At 48.0% G+C, this 13,038-nt stretch overlaps 1 protein-coding gene across 1 annotated transcript in view; it reads right to left on the bottom strand.

Annotated features, from left to right (window-relative positions):
- Positions 1 to 379: 379 nt before the first annotated feature.
- CNGB3 (cyclic nucleotide gated channel subunit beta 3) overlaps positions 380 to 13,038 on the bottom strand; it is a 209,217-nt gene continuing 196,558 nt past the window's right edge. Inside the window, exon 19 of the mRNA XM_089679736.1 lies at positions 380 to 3,535. Coding sequence (XP_089535862.1) covers positions 3,281 to 3,535 — 255 coding nt within the window. The 3' untranslated portion in view covers positions 380 to 3,280. The remainder of the gene's footprint in view (positions 3,536 to 13,038) is intronic.

Genomic DNA, 13,038 nt, shown 5'->3' with positions numbered 1-13,038 from the left:
ATCCCCCACAGTGACTACCTACTGTACCATTCACCCCGCCCTCCTAGATTGTAAGCTCCAAGGAGCAGAGCCCTCCATTCCCTCTTGTATCGAATTGTATTGTTACTGTATTGTCTCCCACTATAATGTAAAGCGCTGAGCAAACCGTTGGCGCTATATAAATCCTGTATAATATAATAATGGTGTCAGAAGTTTCAGTTTGTATTCAAATATGAGGCATGCCTCATGTCATGGGGAAAGTTAATGCATGATCTCTGTCTGTAATGTGAGAACTCACAGTTCCTGTGAAGAAACTAAGTATCCCACAAGCTCAGGCTAGTGCTTTGCAAATAAGAACTACACAGTAATTGGATCTGACACAAACAAACAAGTAGAGCAATTAACAGAGAGATCATCATGCAGTTTAATAACATCAGCACTCCCACATTTGTGATGTAACACAGAGTAGATGGTGAGTCCTGCATGGGATGCTGTGTGACACGGAAGTTACTGGTCTCTTTAGTAAATAGGGACAAGCTAGCTGCAGCAATAAATGGACATAGGGGAATTGATCAGTGCTGACATAACAAACTGTAGCTGCAACATGTAAACCCATCATTACAAGGTAAGGCAAACAAAAATACATAACTACACTAATACCTAGTGAAAATACTTAAAAGTGCACAATGCCTTTAAAAAATAAAGTGTGAAGATCTAAAAGGTGAATTCCAAACTAGATTCTCATTTGTTATTTGCATGCAATAGGGGACAGAGTGAGCATGTAGGCAGGTGCAGTTTGTTTGCTTCACTGTGAGTGGTACCACAGCCTGGCGAGGAAATCCAAGGGAAACATAGTCTCTCTGTGTTTTCCTGGGTCAATGGAGGTTCTTGATGAGGATGGAAAGGCTAGGGCTTCGTTAACCTGGGAAAAAGTTTCCCCTCTTGGGACTGGACCGGCCAGGCCGTACTTCACCCTCTAAGCAGACGCTGTTGGCATCTCTCCTCAGCCACATCTTTGACTACATTGAACTGTGAGTTATTTTCCTAAGCAGTGCTCTCATGCTAGGGTGTTTGTAACGTTGACATTCTGCTTAAAACAAGTTTACAGTTTTGCTATAACTAGACATTGTGTATGTACTGCCCGCACAATGCTGCACCTCCCCACAGTCACTCAACTCCAACTGTGAGGCACAGCTGTGTCATTCATTCACAGCGATCTTTGAATAAATAAACTATAAGTTCCATCTGCCAACCTGGCAGATAGACTTGTAGTTTTAATGGACTGCAAGAGTGCTGATCAGCATGTAGGGCATGCAGTTGGTACCTCCTCCATGTTTTCGTCCTCGTTGACTGCCAAATGTGGGTCACATAGGAGACCTACCCTGGGGTGGGTTCTCCTGGGCTATGCCTCAAACAGGGTCACTCTATGTCACACATGGGGTACCTTTAATCTGTGCTGTTTCATCATTGCCCTGGGACAAGGCTGAGGTTGCTGTCAGGGAATGATGACCTACGACCGATACACAACTGTTCTCCATATATTCTTGGGTCCCCGTGTGCATGTACATCTTCCCACTGTAGCTTGCCATTAGGTGGGCCATGCAGAACGCTGAACACAGCCACCTGCCTAATGTTTCCCACTACCAGTTCCAGTAGCAGCATGGAACCCCTATAGCGCACATAGTGCTGGCTCCAACGTGCACTTGACTTTAACTCTTGAACTTCCATACTTCTGTAGAGGATGGGGACATCTGCAGTGCAGTTCCGCTCCGGTTGCTATGGGGGACAGAATGCGGCTTAGGGAGTCCTGACAACACTTCCCTCCTAGCTAGAGGCATTTTCGCCTATAACAGGTACATGGTTATGACAGACTGCTTGCTGACTGTACCTTCCATTGCTCATGGCAACCACATGTGTAACTTGTATTAAGTTGACTCCTAATATGTTAACTTTTGAAACCCCATGTGCTAGTGACCCAAGCTGTAGACTAAGTGTGAAATAGTGCTGGTTACTTGCAGTGCACCCTTTTCAAAAAAGGTAGGCAGGCAGAAAGCAAAGTTTAATGCTTCAGTTAAAGTGCAACATTGCAATAGATTCCAAAGCAGACAAGACAATCCAGCAGAACTTCAATAAAAAAATCAATATCCTTAAGTCCCTACTTCTAACCAGAATATGCGCTGCCCTGGCCAGGGGCAGACTGACAACTAATGGGGCCCCCGGGCAATAGGGGATCATGGGGCCCCTGTGTCCTTGCCCACACTCAAAAACAGCCTATAAAAAAGGTACCAGGCGCATTTCATGGGGCCCCCTACTGACCCTGGGCCCTCGGGCAGTGCCCGAGTTCTCGAATGGTCAGTCCGCCCCTGGCCCTGGCCTACCTGCAGATGTAGAGTCCATGTAAAGCATGGTCCAATATTGGCATCCTCCAGTGGCTTGTATCTTCAGGGCAAGCCCTAAGTTGGTCTCCTCATAGGCTGGATCCCTCACAGAACACTATGGATAGAGCAGCTGTAGTTCTCTCAAACACCTATTGGGTGGCACAGGGAAAGAGGCAAGAGAAGGCCCTTGGACTGGGCCCATTGTCCTTGTTTATAGCCACAGGAGAAGTGGGTTGGACCCAAGGATCCCACCAAAAGCCAAAGAAGTGGGAAAGGCATTAACCCCTACCCTCCTGTCTGGAGCAGTATCTATCTAGCTAATTTTAACCTGCTTACAAGCAAACTTGAAGTCCATTCACAAATCCTCTAGCTTTCTAACAGAAAGCCTGTACAGAGGTATGAGTAGGAAGCTCGAAGACTTGTCTGCAGGAGCCTGACATTGCACCCACGATCCACTGATAATGAGCGCAATGCTTTTCAGGCTCCTGGAGGAAAAAAATAATAAATGCACATTTTTATACCTGAAAAAATATGTGCATTTATTATTTTTTCATTAAAGGTGAACTTATCCTTTAATAATGTGAGTCTTTAAGGGTGGATTCAAGAGGCGACTGGAAACACTTATAGGTAATCTATAAAAACAATAAATAAAAGTATTTGATCATTTATATGCTGCCTGAAGTTTTCATGTTCTTCCTGTGCCTGCATGGCTTTCCTCCAGGTACTCTGGTTTCTTCTACCACTCCAAAGACATGCTGGTAGGTTAATTGGCTCCTGTCTAAATTGGCCCTAGTATGTGTATGTATGAATGTGAGTTAGGGACCTGAGATCATAAGCTCCTTGAGGGTTAGGGACTGATCTGAATGTACAATATAAGTACCTATAATAAATAAACATTAAAATGGGGTGTAATTTACTCTAATTTACTTTTTCTTCACAGTGTCTCTGATTTCCACAGTAAGCAGTTCTCCTTCTCCAGCCTTGGCTGAAGGTGACATCTTTATAATGTAGGACTTGTCTTTGGTGTCCACTCTATCTGTCTTTTCCTTATCTTGCTGAACATTTGTTGCTTGCTTGGAAGGAACCTTTTCCTCCTTCTTCTTGTCCTGTTCTCCTTGATCTACAGGCTTCTCACTTGTATTGGTATTTTTTCCTGAACTGTTAAATCCTTGGTTTTCCTGTACAGAACCAGAGAAAATGCATTTATTTGTATTTAAATGGGTAACAAATAATGTGTGTTGTCACTGCTATAGATCTATGTGTTATACCACAGTCACACATCACAAGAAATGGGTCATATTTACTAGCTGTAAGCCGCAGTCTGGGCATAGTCGATCAGGGCAGAGGTGGTAATTGTACCAGTCAATGCTGGAGTAATAAGCCAGTGAAACGCACACCTTCTATTTCTGTTACATCAAAGTCACAATCTGGTTTCTAGCACAAATAAATCAGAGCCATTATGTTGAAATCTGTCATAAATTGAACTGCAAGAAGGCAGAGACTCATGTTGGAAACATTTCAGCACAGAGAAATCTTTGTACAGAATTTGCAGTAACCAGAAATGCAGATAGGCAAATTGTATTTTTTAAGAACATTTTATTTGAACAAAATACGCATTTTTTGGGTTGGTTCTTTGCTAGTGACCCAAGCTGATGAAAAAATCTGATGCAGAAAAACATTGTATGTAAACTTTGCAACAACTTTTTTTGGGTAAATTATTTCTCTGATGCAGCTTTGGTTTAGATGAACAAACTTACTTCAAATGTGGTATAACCTACAATAGTTGGGGGGGGGGGGGGGGCAAAACTTAGAATAGACTTAGAACAAGGGTGTAAAAAGTGACTGTGGCCAGATAGCTACTGTTTAGAACAAATAAAATATAGTTTAACCTATTACCCTCCCCCTTGATTTTATATGAACTATATTCATAGATTTGTTTTATGTTTTATTTACCATTCTCATTGCTTTGTTAGCTGCCTGTTTCTCTGTTTTCTGCAGGCATGCTTCCTCACAAATCAAAAAACCCCTAAAGTGGTTGTAAACTTCAGACATGAAATATGAACAAAGTATATTGCTTTCTAGTAATCAATATAAAAAATTGCAGCGCAACTAAAATTATGTGTGCAACTCAATACAAATATGCAAAAAATATATAAGTCGATATGCAATAAATGTATAACCCGAAGGACTCCAATCGAATCAATGTAAATTATAAAACAAAGTCCTATGGGGAAGTCCCTGATCATGTGCAAAAATGTTTCAGAAGGCAGGGCCACCTGACGTCATCACGCATGGAAGTTTGAGTTCGGCCATCTTAGACATTACTCCAGGGATATTCATCCTTAAGGGGGCAATGTTATTGTTGGACTTTAAACAAGCAGTCTATCAGGTAGCCTGGATGTTACAAGTGCAATGCTGTCAGGGCTCCGGGTATGACCAGAGGTATGTGACTGACGCAGGGAAACGCAGACTTCAGATATGTTATAAACAATATAATTTATTAACAATAACAATACAAACATAAACACAGTGCAATACTAAAACATAACACAGTGCAAACAAACCAAACCACCCACAGATAACAATACATACAATGCAAGCGTCGTCAGGCAGGCCGGGTCAATATCAATCGGGCAGGTAGGTACAGGGGGAGCAAGCGGAGAATGGTCGGGGTCACAGGCCAGGTTCAGCAGGTAGCGGGCAGCGTGGTACAGAGGGTCAGGCAGAGGGATGGTCAGGGTCACAAGCCAGGGATCAGAACAGGAGAAGTCAGCAGAGGTCAGAATCAAGCAGGGTCAGCAACAAGACAGGAACAGGAACAGGAACGCAGGTTTACAAGATACAGGGCCCAGGAAAAACACACACCAAGGCCGAGTCTGCAGGTCTGAATGTCCCTTAAATACACCAGTATAATTAGTTCCAGGTGTTTGACTGGCTGCAAGGTTGAGTCTCTGATTGCTGGGAGCACCCGCTGGCCAGCCCTGGTACTGCAGCTCATAAGGCAGGTGAGTCCCACTATTGCTGGCCAGTCCATTCCTGACAGTACCCCCCCCCTCAAGGAGCGGCCTCAGGACGCTCCAAACAGTCCTAGCTGGGCAAAATGTTCCACCTCCCGGGTCTGGTAACTGGCGGGATATCAAAGACTGGCACACCAGGCAGGACTCCGGGCAGCAGCACACCGGGCAGGACTCCAGGCAGCGGCACACCGGGAAGGGGCACACCGGGCAGAGGCACACCGGGCAGAGGCACATCGGGCTGGACTCCGGGCAGAGGCACATCGGGCTGGACTCCGGGCAGAGGCACATCGGGCTGGACTCCGGGCCGAGGCACATCGGGCTGGACTCCGGGCAGAGGCACATCGGGCTGGACTCCGGGCAGAGGCACTCCGGGCAGCGGCACACCGGGCAGAGGCACTCCGGGCAGAGGCACATCGGGCTGGACTCCGGGCAGAGGCACATCGGGCTGGACTCCGGGCAGAGGCACATCGGGCTGGACTCCGGGCAGAGGCACCGGGCCCCCAGGCGTGGCGACAGGCATCGGGCCCCCAGGCGGGGCGACAGGCACCGGGCCCCCCGGCGGGGCAGCAGGCATCGGGCCCCCAAGCGGAGCGGTGGGCGCCGGGCCCCCAGGAGGGGCGACGGGCATCGGGCCCCCAGGCGGGGCGACAGGCATCGGGCCCCCCGGCGGGGCGACAGGCATCGGGCCCCCAAGCGGAGCGGCAGGCGCCGGGCCCCCAGGAGGGACGACAGGCATCGGGCCCCCAGGAGGGGCGACAGGCATCGGGCCCCCAGGCGGGGCGACAGGCATCGGGCCCCCAGGCGGGGCGACAGGCATCGGGCCCCCAGGCGGAGCGGCGGGCGCCAGACCCCCAGGCGGAGCGACAGGTCTTGGGCCCCCAGGCGGAGCGGCGGGCGTTGGACCCCCAGGCGGAGCGACAGGTCTCGGGCCCCCAGGCGGAGCGGCGGGCGCCGGACCCCCAGGCGGAGCAACAGGTCTCGGGCCCCCAGGCGGAGCGGCGGGCGCCGGACCCCCAGGCGGAGCGGCGGGTGCCGGACCCCCAGGCGGAGCGACAGGTCTCGGGCCCCCAGGCAGAGCGGCGGGCACCGAATCACCAGGCACGACAGTGGGCTCCGAGTCAACTGGCAAGACTGCGGGCACCGAGTCAACTGGCAAGACTGCGGGCACCGAGCCAACTGGCGGAACAGCGGGCTTCGAGTCGTCTGGCAAGACTGCGGGCACAGAGTCGTCTGGCAAGACTGCGGGCACCGAGTCGTCTGGCGGAACAGCGGGCATCGAGTCAACTGGCGGAACAGCGGGCTTCGAGTCGTCTGGCAAGACTGCGGGCACCGAGTCGTCTGGCAAGACTGCGGGCACCGAGTCGTCTGGCAAGACTGCGGGCACCGAGTCGTCTGGTGGAACAGCAGGCATCGAGTCAACTGGCGGAACAGCGGGCACCGAGTCGTCTGGCAAGACTGCGGGCACCGAGTCGTCTGGCAAGACTGCGGGCACCGAGTCATCTGGCAAGACTGCGGGCACCGAGTAGTCTGGCAAGACTGCGGGCACCGAGTCGTCTGGTAAGACTGTGGGCATCGGATCACCAGGTATGACAGCGGGCACTGGGTCACCAGGCATCAGGTCATTTGGCTCGCCAGCGGGCACCGCGTCATCTGGCAAGGCAGTGGGCACCGGGTCACCAGGTACGACAGCGGGCTCTGAGTCAATTGGCAAGACAGCGGGCACCGGATCAGGTACCGGATCATCTGGATCAACAGCGGGCATCGAGTCAACTGGCCTAATAGGATCATCAGGCTGGATCAGTTCATTATGCTGGGTAGAGGCTTCCGGCCGAGTAGAGGCTTCCGGCCGAGTAGAGGCTTCCGGCCGAGTAGAGGCTTCAGGCCGAGTAGAGGCTTCAGGCCGAGTACAGGCTTCAGGCCGAAGAGAGGCATCAGGCTGAAGAGAGGCATCAGGCTGAACCACGGAAGGCAGGTTCTCAGACGGCAGGCTCACCGGTTTGGATACTGGCAGGATGGTACTGGTTGGAAAGAATTTTCACTTTTTTCTGGTTTTAACTACTGGAGCACTGCAAGTAAACGCAGGTTTGTAAACGGATGGAGCAGCTGGAGACAGAGAAGAGCTGGAGGATGGAACAGAGGAGGGAGCAGTTGCTACAGAGGGCTTTTTTACAGGGTTAAAGGCAGGATAGGTGCAGCGAGTGGGAACAGGGTACTGACATGAGGTAGATAGCAGGGCAGGAAGAGCTGTTGGGAATGCAGGAATAGAGCTTTGAGGAAATAGATTAGAAGCAGGACTGGGTTTTTGTAGGCTGACTGAGGCTGGGTGCAACAAATCTGTCCATGTCTGCAGTATGGGTTGAACAAAGCTGAGCTTACACAAAGCCTGTCTGACCAAAGACTGCACTGCGTTTATACAATCTCTTAGTGTCTGTGGTGAACATGCAGCATAATGCTCCAAGAAGCAATCCACATCATCCTCTAATAACCATACCAGGGACTCTACCTGGTCAGCACTAAATGGCGGCAAAAATTCATCCCTGCATTCGGGGGTACCAGATGAAACCAACTCAGCACAAACCTGCATCAATGGCTGCACCTCAGAGAATTCTGTGCCCTGATCTACTAGAACATGAGCGATCCGTATACATTCTAGCAGTTCATCCCGGGGATACTCCTTCAGAGTTTGATAAGCGTATTCTCTGTCATCAAACACTAGCAGATATAAATACACAACCTCATCCAGATCCATCCTTCCCATCAACAAACCAAGATGGCTTCCCTGTGCAGCCACTCCTGGTCAGGATTGGCCTTGGTGTAATGTCAGGGCTCTGGGTATGACCAGAGGTATGTGACTGACGCAGGGAAACGCAGACTTCAGATATGTTATAAACAATATAATTTATTAACACTAACAATACAAACATAAACGCAGTGCAATACTAAAACATAACACAGTGCAAACAAACCAAACCACCCACAGATGACAGTACATACAATGCAAGCGTCGTCAGGCAGGCCGGGTCAATATCAATCGGGCAGGTAGGTACAGGGGGAGCAAGCGGAGAATGGTCGGGGTCACAGGCCAGGTTCAGCAGGTAGCGGGCAGCGTGGTACAGAGGGTCAGGCAGAGGGATGGTCAGGGTCACAAGTCAGGGATCAGAACAGGAGAAGTCAGCAGAGGTCAGAATCAAGCAGGGTCAGCAACAAGACAGGAACAGGAACGCAGGTTTACAAGATACAGGGCCCAGGAAAAACACACACCAAGGCAGAGTCTGCAGGTCTGAATGTCCCTTAAATACACCAGTATAATTAGTTCCAGGTGTTTGACTGGCTGCAAGGTTGAGTCTCTGATTGCTGGAAGCACCCGCTGGCCAGCCCTGGTACTGCAGCTCATAAGGCAGGTGAGTCCCACTATTGCTGGCCAGTCCATTCCTGACAAATGCTTTTGTGAGTGTTCTTAATCTCTTTTAATAAAAGCAAATTAGTTACTCTGATACTGCACCATGAGGTCCTTTTTGCTTTATATTTTACATTGAGTTGAGTCCTGTTGTCTTATCTTGATACTTACCTGTTACAAGTTGATCGGAGGAATATTGCCATTTACTATACCCAGAGTGTTGGGAAAGTGTGTTTAACCTTACGTTTGTGTGGGTCAAACCTTGAGGTAAGTGGCAGCATTGAGAGGTGTTGGTTCATTGTGGTGGAGCACATCAGAAAGTTTGTATGGAGCACGAATGTCACCAAGCACAATTAGTTTTGAGGAACGGAATTTGCACATAAAATTCTGGGACTGTAGCATTTTTTCACATATTTATGAGCCTCCAAGAACTGGTCTCTCCCCTCCCCTTTCCTTAGTGCTTTCCATTGACTAAAACAAAACACCTGAAGCCTGATTCCTGCAGCTGTTTTAGCTACCTCTGAGCAGCTAACTGTGGCCACCGATCCCTGTACACTTCAATGACAGGTCAGCAGTGGCTTCAGCTATGCATGGCTGTCTATCCTGCCATTGATTACCTGCAGTGATTGCTGCTGGAAGCACACAAAGTGTGTCCAGCAGCAATCATCGCAGTTTAAGTTGGGTGGTCAGCCACAGAGAGCTGTGGCCACCTTTTACCTGTCATTAGAGTGTACAGGTACTCACAGGTGCCTGAAACAGATGCAGAAATCAGCAGTTCCTGCCGCTGTCATTCGCACCTGCCCTAGTTGCCCATGTGAACGTAGTCTAAAACACTCACAAAAGAAAGTATGTAAGTAGCTTATCTGTGGACCATGGTAGTGCACCAGTGTCCAGTCCAGAGGGTCCCTCCAACCATAGCTAGCTGTGCGGGTAGGAGCTTAGAACAGAAAAAAAGATGTGCTGCTACAACCTAAATACCATAGAACATATAGAACAGCCACATGTGTGCCCAGACTACAGTCTCTCCAAACTGACAAGGAAACTTCCAAATGCAAAATGCAAAAAGCATTACTGTTTATAAACTCTAAAGTCTTCTTTATTGCGATCCACAGGAGATAAAAATTGAGCCACAGAGATTCATAACTAGTTTACTCATAACTAAAGCCCACCCATGTTGAAATGCATCAACATTCCCGGTGTGTGGTTTTTTTTATCTTTTGTGCATCACAATAAAGAAGATTTTAGAGCTTACACATGATGATGCTGACTTAATTTTGCTTTTAGGAGCCTAAGACAGTCCTAGAAGATGTCATTGACTTGGTGGACCCACCCAACCAAACTGCAGAGTGCAGCATTCAGAGGTAGAAAGAATTCTTCCCAATAGCAGGTCAGCATAGTAATGGTTGGATGACGATGCATTTTGTCAGGTAGACCCCCTTTGTTAAGCCTAGGTCAGTGCATTATGTTTTAAAAATCTCCTCGGCGAATCAACACAAAAACTCACTAAGACTGCACATCTGAAACCTACAGGATTTGCATCAAATCCATGACAGCAGCAAACCCGAACCTCATCCATAACCCCTAAGAAAGACCACTGGGCAAGTGACTTCTGTACAGCCATGCACTATGTGCTTGTAATAGTTTTCCTTTAATTCTTCCCAATAAACACTCCATGCCTCAGAAAAAGCTGTTCCCATTTATTTAGCTTTACATTTTCTAAAGGATCAGTTTAATTGAAACATATCTAACCCCCCTCCCCCCCAACAAAATATGCATTTCAGATTCCAGTCCTTAGATGTGGTGGCTGCATTAGGTTTCCTTTTTCTCTTTATTTTTAACCTGGTGATCTGGCCAGAAACACACTCCCTGTGTTAGGGTGTCTCCACTCTGGATGGAGGAGCAACGAAGACACCTTTGGACAGCAATATTGCCAATCTGTGGAGAGGCTAGCAGATTTAGATTGGTTTGACTGACAAATGAAATATGAACTTCAGCTATCACTTACAGCAACAGCTATTTTGTTTCCTTTTGGAATTAAAGCAGAACTAAAGGAGGAATACTTGTCCAACAGTCCCTCACTGGCACCGTTATCTTCTTCTGTGTGCCGGTCTTCAGGTTCCTTCATTGGCCAGCGGGGGGGTGACATCACTCCATGCAGAGGAGCTAGTCATCTTTGCACTCAGAGACCGGCCTGGCACTGTAAGCTGAGCTGTGCATGCACAGCTCAGTTTGCAGTACCGAAGAGGACAGTGAGCAGGCAGGTAGGGGCATTTTATTGCTAAAGAGATGTGCATATCACTTTAATAAAAGCTTGCCACTATAAGCACCCGTCAGTGGTAAATGATTTGTTTCAACCCTCTAACTGTCAATTTTGCTGGACAGCTTGGTCTGTTAAAGGAAGTTGAAAAATAACAAATTTACTGGCTCGATAACCAGGTGAACATAAAGGAAAAAGGTCTAAAAAGAAAACTAATGCAGCTGTCACACCTAAGTACTGGTAAGCTGCAATAGATTACATTTTTGCTATTAGGTTTAGATACGCTTTAATTTATATGACTGCGTGATGCATAGGTCCATTTTTTGACTCCCTTTTAGTTATTTGGTGTCACATTGTATCTTGCATATCTGTTATGGCTATGATGAATTTGTGTTTGTTTTATATTAATATTCTAGCAGACAGAGTTCTTTGAACCGTCTGTCTTACGGAGGAGTCTGCCTTGGGAAAGTTCTAGATGACTTGTCAGCTGAAGTCTGTGAGGTGATATTAGGCATGCTGTGTGTGTTCGGCCCCCGGCTAAGGATAAGAACTCCAGGAAACTGGCAGCGTTAGCATTAAAAATGTGAAACCAGTCACTGGCCCAGAGGAGTCCAGGAGAAAACAAAATGACAAAGCATTTTCTTTCCCACAAGTGTACTTTTCTGAAGGTTCCAGGCATTTTTGTGTTAAACTGAAGGTAGTGATGCATCTGATTGAATACACACACATTACTTTAACTGTCAGGATCCTTATGGTCCTCCGGGACCCCTTCAGGAAACAGTAATGATGTGAATAAACCATAATTGAAAAGTCCTTTTGAAAAGCAACTAATCACGCATGGGTGGGCTGTCCCCTGTACCGCTATGGCTTTTACAGTTCAAGGCTCACACTAAGGCAAAGTGTGTCATCAAGCATTAAGTGTTATCAAGCAAATAAACTGATATCACTGGCCCATATGAAAACAGTCAAAAGATTCTATTATAGTTTTGCCTCGTGCATGCACGTGAGAGTTCTTCAGTTGCACAGTGTGTTTCTGGTTATCTCATGTGTACTCCCTGAGAAGAAAGAAATGAATACATAAACAGATTCAGCCATACCATTATGATCTCCCACCATAACATTATGACCACCCACCTAATATTGAGTAAGACTCCTTTTTGCTGCCCCCTGACATGTTGAGACATGGACTCCTCTGAAGGTATGCTGTGGTATCTGGCACCAAGCTTTCAGTAGCAGATCCTTTAAGTAATAAGTGCTTGCATGTTGTGATCAAACAGAAGTGTAGTCAAGGAACAAGCCAAAGGTTGGTAACGAGTGGTAGTGAAGATAAGGACAGCTGCAGGTATGCAAAGGAGCAATATATCGGCTGCAGAGAGCACAATGATTTGGCAAACAGTGCAAAGGCATGGCTTAAATAGAGAGTTCATAGATGGAACAAGGAGTTCAAGATTCACAAGAAACATGGTACAAGGCAAGATTATCCAAAGGTTCAGACAGGATGCTATCCTGCATCTCAGGTGGCTCAGCAAGGAGAGCTACTGCCATGCACAGCGGAGGTCATGCCAGGGGTGTATCCTGAAATCAGTGGGCCCGTTTGCAAGATCAAAAGTGAACCCTAGGCATAGAGAAAAAGAGAAATGTGGCAAAAACTGGCCATGGTTTCAATTGCACTAAATATTGGGAATGGCTTAAAGAGGGTGTGGTGCCCCAGGTCAGGTGCATTGCTTTGGCCAATCACAATGCACTGTCAGGGTGCTGTGCATTGTGGGGCACGGCGGGCAAACAACCCGTTGAACGCCTTTACTGCTCGTGTGTTCGCCGAACACACAAACAGCCAATGTTCGACTCGAACATCAGATCCAACTCTACTCTGCACCTATAACACCCCCACAATCCACTGCTCACCCCTCTGCACCTAGAACACCCCCCCCTGATCCACAGCTCACCCCGCTGCACCTAGAACACCCTCCCATCCACAGCTTACCCCTCTGCACCTAAAACACCCCCCCA

The sequence above is a fragment of the Staurois parvus genome, unplaced genomic scaffold (assembly GCF_062004578.1).
Source record: "Staurois parvus isolate SC_StPar_1 unplaced genomic scaffold, SC_StPar_1.0 ptg000230l, whole genome shotgun sequence".
Lineage (NCBI taxonomy): Eukaryota > Metazoa > Chordata > Amphibia > Anura > Ranidae > Staurois > Staurois parvus.
Note: the sequence above shows the minus strand (reverse complement) of the source record. Positions and strands in the feature narration are given on the sequence as shown.